This window comes from Octopus bimaculoides, chromosome 1, assembly GCF_001194135.2.
Source record: "Octopus bimaculoides isolate UCB-OBI-ISO-001 chromosome 1, ASM119413v2, whole genome shotgun sequence".
In the NCBI taxonomy this organism is placed as follows: Eukaryota; Metazoa; Mollusca; class Cephalopoda; order Octopoda; family Octopodidae; genus Octopus; species Octopus bimaculoides.
The window spans coordinates 9,352,199-9,361,812 of record NC_068981.1 but is presented as its reverse complement, the minus strand read 5'-3'; the positions used below and the strand labels follow the sequence as shown (position 1 = coordinate 9,361,812).

At 39.7% G+C, this 9,614-nt stretch overlaps 1 protein-coding gene and 1 long non-coding RNA gene across 2 annotated transcripts in view; one reads left to right on the top strand and one right to left on the bottom strand.

Annotated features, from left to right (window-relative positions):
* The window catches only part of LOC106874203 (uncharacterized), a 13,514-nt gene extending 10,257 nt beyond the window's left edge, over positions 1–3,257 (top strand). The window contains exon 3 of the long non-coding RNA XR_001409977.2: positions 429–3,257. This is a non-coding gene — a long non-coding RNA (uncharacterized LOC106874203). The remainder of the gene's footprint in view (positions 1–428) is intronic.
* A 106-nt stretch (positions 3,258–3,363) lies between these two features.
* Positions 3,364–9,614, bottom strand: part of LOC106874202 (uncharacterized) — a 34,688-nt gene continuing 28,437 nt past the window's right edge. Inside the window, exon 2 of the mRNA XM_014921858.2 lies at positions 3,364–4,584. Within this exon, the coding sequence (XP_014777344.1) occupies positions 4,039–4,584 (546 nt within the window). The 3' untranslated portion in view covers positions 3,364–4,038. The remainder of the gene's footprint in view (positions 4,585–9,614) is intronic.

Here is a 9,614-nt window from a genome sequence, read left to right as displayed (position 1 = left end):
GGCACATAAAAGACACCATTTCGAGCGTGGCCGTTTTCGTGCGGGTGACACATAAAAGCACCCACTACACTCTCTGAGTGGTTGGCGTTAGGAAGGGCATCCAGCTGTAGAAACTCTGCCAAATTAGATTTGAGCCTGGTGTTGCCATCCGGTTTCACCAGTCCTCAGTCAAATCGTCCAACCCATGCTAGCATGGAAAGCGGACGTTAAACGATGATGATGATGATATATATAAAAAAACATTTTTTTCATTTTTGTACAGAAAAATAATTCTTGAATTTTTGGTTTCTAAAAAAATCTATTGATATAGATTTTTTAAATAATCTTTTTTTATTTTTTAATTACTTAATTATATTTTTATTTTTCTATTAATCCTATTTACAATTTTTCATTACTTAAAACTTCATAATGTGTTTGTTTATTTTTAGAATTACAGAATCCATGTGCAAGAGGCAGGGTCTGATTGATTTGAACATAAAACTGGCAGAATATTTGGACCAGATAAGCTTTTAACCTTTAAGGTTATTTCTTGGAAAATATCATATCATTAGTACAGTTGTCACACTCGAATTTGGTTTATAACACTTTAATGATACATATAAAGCTAAGTAGTTGTATGTAGAATGAGGATAGCCTCAGGCATACAGAAAAGGACCAACCTATCAATATGCTCCTCTTAAGGAGACTTCAACTTCCCAAATGTTAAATAGCCTGTAGGCCACGTCCTCTCTTGAACAAACCAGGGCAGAACTTGAACTTTCTAATATGTTATTCCTGGAACAAGTTACATTTGCCAACCAACCAAGAGCAGCAACCTCTTGCATCTTAGTTTCACAAATAATATAGACCTCATCTATAATGTGAAGATGGCACGAACAGCTTTCTCAAACTACAACATTGTAAAACTAATACTGATCCTAGGTGAGCTGCTGGCATCTACTCTATAAGATAAGAAGTACTCAAAGCCATATCCGACTTGAATTTCCATAAAGCAAACAGGAAATCAATTTGCAAAGAGATGTACAGCAAAACAGGCCCAACGGTTTATGTAAGACAAGGACTTAAAACTCAGTTTATGTCAACGAGCCAGCTATATGCACTAAACATGAAAACCAAAGATTAAAACTCGAGAAATAGGAAAATCCTTATAAGATGCAGAACAAAGGTCTCAAAGTGATTGCGTAGGCAACTGAAGGATAGTGAAAAGTTAAGATGGACATTCCTGGAAATTGAAAGCAAACTCAAACTCTCTCATGAAAAGAAAAGAGACCAGAGAAGAGAGTTGTTAAAAGTATTAGAACAAACCCTGAAGCTTTCTATAGATTTGCAAAGGAAACAGCCGTAGTACAGTACAAAATAGGACCATTGTTCCAAGAGAATGGCTCACTGATTACGGACCCCAAAAGGATAAGTGATGTACTCAGTGAACAATCTGAAAGTGTCTTCACCTCCCTCTCCCCTGGGACACATGTAAATAAATAAACCTGGTTGAATTCTTTGACATTTCAGAGGAAGACATTTCAGCAAAACCATGGAACAAATCATCAGAAGGAAACTGATGATGTTTCAAGAAGGAAATGACTTGCTGAGTGTTACTCGGCCTGGTTTCAGTCAGGAAGAAGCTGCCTCACCCAGCCCTCATGGCGCAGATGACTGGGTTTTGAAGCAGCTGCTCAATCATTTAAATGTTGACTTTGCAAAAAAACCTTTGACAACATAGATCGTGGCACATGTCACAAGCTGAGAGCGTGGCATTGATGGTGACCTAGGAGAGTGGCTACATGATAGTTGGGCAGTTGCAATTGATAGTGCCCTCTCTAGAGAAACAAATTCTGAATGGGGGTCACTCAGGGAACTGTCTTAGGACCATTACTGTTTATAGTTGCTCTTTTAGACATGCCTATGGTCATTCAGACAGGTAGTACCACTAACTACACTGATGACACAAAATTATTACAGACAATAAAGAACCCTTACAGTGTGACAAGCTTTTGCAGCTGCACCTGAATGCAATATATGTGGACAGAACAAAACAACATGCAACTTAATGCTGGAAATTTTCAAGCAGCACCACAACCTACATGTATAGGACCTGGAGGCACTGCATTCCTAGAGTCACATACAGCATATGTAATGATGCATCATTTCATGTGCACATTACCAAGATGGATTCTAAGGACCAAGAAGTCATGTTGACCCCTGTGGTCACTGCACAATGTGAAAATAATTGTGCAGCTTCAAACAATCCAATGTTACTACACTAAAAGGTACTGTCCACTCCATCTAATATCAGCTTGGGGTTCACAAATTTTCAGTACTCTGCCACAAAAATTAAGAAACTTACCCAATGTGAATGTCTTCAAAAAGGACTTGAACATTCTCCTATCCACAATATCAGATGAACCAACATCCCAGCATGAAATATAATGTGTGTGTGTGTGTGTGTAGCTTTGACTGGTTTCAGTCATTGATTTGCAATCATGCTGGGGCACCACTTCAAAGGGTCAACCCCAGTAATTACTTTTAAAAGCCTGGTATTTATTATATCAGTCTCTTGTGTCATCATGTAACAGGGATATAAACAAATTAACACCAGTTGTCAAGTGGTGGTAGAGGACAAACACACACACACAAAATGGGCTTCTTCCAGGTTCTATCTGCCAAATCCACTCACAAGGCTTTGGTCAGCCCATGGCTATAGTAGAAGACATGTGCCATGCAGTGGGACTAAACACAGAGTCACGTGATTGAGAAGCAAATGTATATACATGAGGGAAAATTTCTGGATTTTAAACATTTCCCACTATAACATTAAATTGGTTTTTCAGAGTACTTAATGAAATCTTGCCCCAATCTAGCATTGAAGGGATGTTTACAGGAGACTTGCAGCAGTTTTCTTGAATCCTCAGCAGAGATCATTATTTTGTTTACAATGGAAGTGAAAATACACACCTAAGACTAAAGCTCTGACAACTCCTGCATGTCTGGAATACTACTGTATTATTAAGCTACACTAACCAACACACACACACACACACACCAGTTGCTGGATCACAGATCTATAGTGTCCTCTCTCTCTGCCTGTTCCTATAACTACTGCCACCTCTATAGATTTCCTTCAAACACCTGACACATTTTCCCTGCTAACCAATTATTTTTAGTTTTAAGTGGTTCACTTTTAGACATAGGAATTGCTAAATTAGATGTAAAGTGCAAATGCTTTGTAATTAGATTGCTATTGCAATAATTATGATTACAAGCCTGTTTCTACCTGTTGTGTTAACACATGGTCAACATCTTCATTTTGAACACAATTCAGTACATTCTACATGGCTGGGCTAAAGTGAATTATTCAATAGAACAAAATAGAAATATTTCTTTATTATCAGCATATTTCACCAAAGGTTTATTGAAATGATAATCTCAGTGCAGCTTTGTAAGTACAGAAGATGTCCCCAAGTTTTTGTTTTTCAAGTCACAAACTTCCTGAAAATGATGGCAGATGAAAGATTTCATTGTGGAGCAAGAATAGAAACTAAATCCTGAATCGTCATTATTTTAACAGCTGCTTTTCCATGCTTGCATTGTTTCGTTTATATATATACAGCATTTGCATATCGAAATAAAAATACTGAGCAAATAAATTAGACACACACAGAAATCGAGTTTGATTAGTAAGACAGGAGAAACAGACATTACAGCACTGCCCTTAACAAATTTTTCTTGAGAAATCTTCCTTTGATGGGTGAAACAGTTTCCTCTATGGGGATTCATTCATTCCATGTTGCTGAAACCCTAAGTTACAATATATTTTGGTTCTTTCAACCTCAAAATTTGCTCTTACAAATAGTTCACTTGTCATAATTATCAAACCTTGAGCAATGGTCAAAGGAAATGAAAGTTAAACACACCCAGCAGTGTTGGTGAATTTATATCTGGAATGTCTTCTCAAAACTGGAAACTTTTGTTCCTTATTCTAATGTCCCTGGTAGAATACCAAAAATTGCTCAAATTCACAAAGAGAATAGTAACCAGAATTCAAAAATTTCTCTCTCCAAACCCTAAAGGAAGAAGATAGTTACGTCGTAATTCAGATGTTGGTAACTTATTATATGTGACTGTATCTTTCAGGTTAAAGTTAAAATGACTTTTGTGGAAATAAGCAGTTGTTGTCAACACTTCTGCTTCGTGGTCTTTGTAGGCAGCTATGAAATTAGTGGAGAATTCTTCATGGCGAATTGTTAATTTGTTAGTAACCCACTCGCGTTTTACATCAGATACAAGCAAGGTATGTCTTGATGTTCGAGTCTTTTTCATCAACTGCTTGGCTATATCCAGAACTTTACTGAAACGATCTGGCCCTTTCTCTGGTGTCAACAGAGTTACATTAAAGCCAGTTCCTTTATTCCTTATCATTAGTAAATATATGCTGAACACGCGTTCCGGGTCAATCTGTGGTGTCACAATATAAACAGTGGCACCAACTCCAAACCAATCATCCAGCAGACATTTCCAAAGTTGTAAGATAAAATCATGACACATGATGCCACCACCTTCTGGAATCATATCAATGAATTCTTGAACCTGAAATGGACAAAACAAGAGAAGATAAAATCAGTTACAAGTTTTGTTAATAATCTCAAAAGTCAATCATCCAAATATACTTAATATTTCTCACTCTAATGATTTTGATCATATTCTAAAAGACTAAAATTTGTTTTATCTGTAAATCCTGTTATTAATGTTTTTGGTTTTACAGTTATTTCACATAATTTGCTGAAAGAAAAAGTTACTATAGACAGGTTTTTAAAAAAATCTCTACCTAGAATTTGCATACTCCAAGCAATTACACATTAAATTCACTTTACATATCTCATAACTGCAATCACTAGTAAAATTTCTTGGTACACCGGAGAGAAAACCTCGGAATTTTACATTATATATTCCATAACACTTGAAGATGGAGTATGTCACATATTCACAGAATAGATTGAATTATCAACCAAAGCCAGTTAGAAGTTACTGTTGTTGAGTAATTCCACTCTATTCTCTTTCTTTAAAGCAAACAATATTTCATCTGGAGTTTCAGTTAATTCTCTTGAAAAAAGAAAAAAATACCCCACGAAGGAGTAATATTTTTATATCTGAAAAGACTGGTATTTAGTAATGTGGACATTAAGAAGAAAACTGTTTTGTTGTATCGTCTGGATGTTGTTATTGTGTCCTCTGTCTTTTATTTTAAGACAATCACTGTTTGTTAACTGTGATATTGTCAATGTATCTAGAGACAAAGAAGATATCAACAGGTACCATGGTTTGGGTGATATGCCATCCTTGAGAAGACCTGTCAAGCCAAGTGAAATCAGTCGTGACCGATGCCAGCATCGTGTAACTGGCACCCTTTGAATGTTGGGCCTCACAGAGGTAGTGACAAGTAGCTGAGGCCTTCGGCAATATACCGTTCTTGAGACGACCTGTCAAGCCAATTGAGATCATAGTTGTAGCCAGTGCTGGTGTTACATAACTGACACCCATGCCAGTGGCACATGCACTCTTGGAGTGGTTGGCATTAGGAAGAGCATCCAACCATAGAAACCATGCGAAATCAGATTGGAACCTGGTGCAGTTCCGCAGCTGCCAGTTTTCAGTTAAACCATCCAAGCAATGCCAGCATGGGAAACAAATGTTAAATGAAGATGATCTGGACTGTATTAGGTTTTCAAAGATGAACTGAATACATCAACATGATCCCATTCTGTGAATGTAAATTATTTCACCTTCAAACCAACAAATACTCAACAATAAACATCTTTAACGACCTTCTGTTTATAAGTTGAAACTCACCTAAACAATTTTAACCCCAGAAAAATAGCTGAATGGAGATAGCCGAGCCTTCGATATTGGTTTGATATTTTGGTATTAAAAAACTAAGTTGGTACAAGTATTTCTACTGCAGTACATAAAAGGTTTCTTTATTTTTTGTTAGGGAGAAGTTAGTAATGCAAGAGACATGGCCATTGAGGATCAGTAAACTCCTAGAAAGAGATTTACCAGCTTGAATGGCATTATTTAATGATTGCAGTGACAGTAGGCGGTCGGTACAAAGTCATGATGATCATCATCATCGTTTAACATCCATTTTCCATGCTGGCATGGGTTGGATGGTTTGACTGAGGTCTGGAGAGCAAACGGCTGTACCAGGCTCCAATCTGATCTGGCAAAGTTTCTACAGCTGGATGCCCTTTTTAACGCCAAGTGCTTTTTACATGCCACCGGCACAGGAGCCAGTCAGGCGGGCCTGGTATCAATTATGTTCAAATGGTGTTTTTTTACGTGCCACCGGCATGAGAGCCAGTCAGAGGGGTACTGGCATTGGCCATGTTTGGATGATGCTTTTTACATGCCACCAGTATGAGAGACAGTCGAGGCACTGGCCACAGCTACAAAATTGGTTTTGACTCAATAGGTCTTCTCAAGCATATCATATCATCTGAAGCATCAGGAGTTCTCTTAACTGGGCCAGATAAGCGTGGCTGCGATCTCAGTTGCCAGGTCTTCTCAATCACAGCATATCTCCAAAGATCTCTGTCACTAGTCATTGCCTCTGTGAGACCTAATGTTCGAAGGTCATGCTTCACCACCTCATTCCATGTCTTCCTGGGTCTACCTCTTCTACAGTTAGGGAGTGGCACTTCCTCACACAGCTGTCTTCATTCATACATAACACGTGACCATACCAATGCAGTCATCTCTTGCACACCACATTTGATGCTTCTTATCCCCAACTTTTCTCTCGGGGTGCTTACACTGTCATATATGCACACTGACATTACACATCCAGCGGATCATACTAGCTTCATTTCTTTCAAGCCTACGCATGTCCTCAGCAGTGACAGCCTATGTTTCTCTGCCATGTAGCATGGCAGTTCACACATGCATATTAGTCTACCTTTCATCCAGAGCGAGAGGCCTTTAGTTGCCAGCAGTGGTAAGAGCTCCCTGAACTTTGCCCAGGCTATTCTTATTCTAGTAGTAACACTCTCTGAGCATCCACCCCCACTACAAACTTGGTCGTCTAGGTAGCGGAAGCTATTAACTACTTCTAGTTTCTCTCCCTGGCATGTGATGGAGTCTGTTTTCTGAGCATCGATGGTGTTTATTGGCACTGTGCATCTGCTCCACATGAAAACTATCTTCCCTTGATGTAGCTGCACCACTTATGTGTTCATAGCTTACACTGGATACGTCTTATGGAATTTCTACCTACACCTCTTCTACAGATTGAGCAGTGCCATCTACCTGAAGGGGTTTATGATTTGACAGCCTTCCTACTCACTAAGACTTTGGTTTTTGCTAGGTTAACCCTAAGGCCCTTCAATTTTAGGCCTTGCTTCCACACCTTAAACTTCATCTAGTTCTGGCAGTGACCCAGGTATTAGAGCAAGGTCATCAGTATAGAGAAGCTCCCAGGTGCAGCCTGTCTTGAATTCCTGTTATTGCCTGGAAGAAGAGGGGGCTGAGGACTGATCCTTGTAGAACCCCCACTTCTATCAGAATTCTTCACTATACTCGTTGCCAACTCTCACCTTACTGACAGCATCCTTTTACAGGACTTGTACAGCTCTTACCAACCACTCGTCTATCTGCATTGGGAGGAGGGATTGGGGGACCCTGTCGAGGACTTTTCCCTAGTCAACAGAAGCCAAGTACAAAGGTTTATCTTTGACTAGATATTTAACCTGCAGTTGCCTTACCAGAAATATAGCATCAGTAGTGCTTCTGCCTGGCACAAAACTGAACTGCAACTCATCTAGGCTAATTCTCTCCCTAATTAGTTGAGCTATGACCCTCTCTGTAACTTTCATTACCCGATCCAATAATTTGATACCCCTATATTTATTTCTATCTAAAGCATCACCTTTACCCTTGCTGCTGTTGACTATGGTGCTGCTACGCCATTGGGTATGACTCCTTCATGTACAACCTGATTTTCGATGCAGGTGACAATATCATAACCCACACTGCCCGATATTTCAAGCATCTCAGCAGTGATTCCTGATGGGCCAGGTGCTTTCTCTGTCTTCATATCCTTAATTGCTTTATCTACCAGGGTACTGTCGATTCGGGTAGGTGGTCCCTCAACTGGGTCAACATTTGGCAAGCTCTCCTCCTCTCATTCATTCTCCACATTCAGCAGTCCTTCATAATGGCATCTCCAAGCCTCTTTCTTTGCAGAATCATTAAACGCAGGGGCACCAATCCATGCAGATACATTTCTCTCCTATGACATCACAATTTTCTCTCACACACTGTCTTGCAATCCGAAATACTTCAATTCTTTGCCAATGTTCAGTGATGTGAAGACCAAACTTCTTTTCTACTACTCCCTTGACTATATATACCTGTCTCTTAGCTTCCCTTTTGGCTGTCTGATACATTCTCCTGCTACCCCTACTCTTCCAAGCCTGTTTCTTTGCTCTAATGGCCCTGTCTACAGTATTGTTCCGCCACCATTTTACCCTAGGTCTGGAAGGGGCTTTGCACCAGCCACAGATTTGGTCTGTGGCACTCAGCAAGCTGTCTCGCAGGAATTCCCAGCTGCTTTCTATGTCACATGACTGTAGCTCCTCCTCCCTATCATCAAATATCTCGGTAAGGATATCCTTAAATCTCTGACCATGTGAAGGGTTCTTAAGCTTCCAAGTCCTTTTCCAGATTGGTCTGCTTTTTGGCATCTTTCTGGCCTCAAGTCTGAAGTTACTAATGACTAGCCTATGCTGGGGGGGTACATTCTTCACCAAGGAGGGTCTTTGTATTTAAGAGCAACCATGTATCCCCCTGTCTGGTGAGAATGAAATCAATCTGGCTAGCAGAGTTTCCTGATTGATAGGTTATCAGGTGGCTAGCTGGCTTCCAGAAGTTAGTGTTGCAGATTAATAGGTTATTTGCATCACAGAACTCCAGGAGCCTAGTTCCCTCTTCATTTCTGGTACCAACTCCATGGAAAATACCAGGTTGCTGTCTGACATGCCCATTAAAATCTCCAACCACAAAGATGAGATCATTGTCACTTGTCTTTGAGGTAGCCTGCAGAAGAACATCTTAAAAGTAATCCTTCTGTTCATTTGGTAAGCCCGCTTGTGGGGTGTAGGCAAAGATAATTATAGCTATACCATTCTGCAAGACTAGCCTTAGTTTAATTATATCTATCGCACACTCTCACTACCCCTATGACCTTATCCACCCATTTCTCTGCAAGTAGTCTGCCCACCCACCTTATTCCATCACTATTACCTCCTAGAAGAGTTTATACCTGTGTGCTTTGCCTGTAAGAACTGGCTGAAGCTCTTCTCCACCTTACCTCTTGTATGCAACATACATCAACACATCTCCATTCAAGCATCTCTACAATCTCAATGTGCCTACATTTACAGTGCCAACTCTGAAAACTGGGAAAGAGATATGGGAGGTAACACAGGAAGGAGAGATGTTATTCAGCACCTGAAACGAAGGTTCCTGTGATTGTTTGGTAACAGATGTCATAATAGTTGTTCTTGCTTTTAACCTACCGTCATTCAAACATGTTAGAATTGTTAAGGTTGTTGCCTCTACTG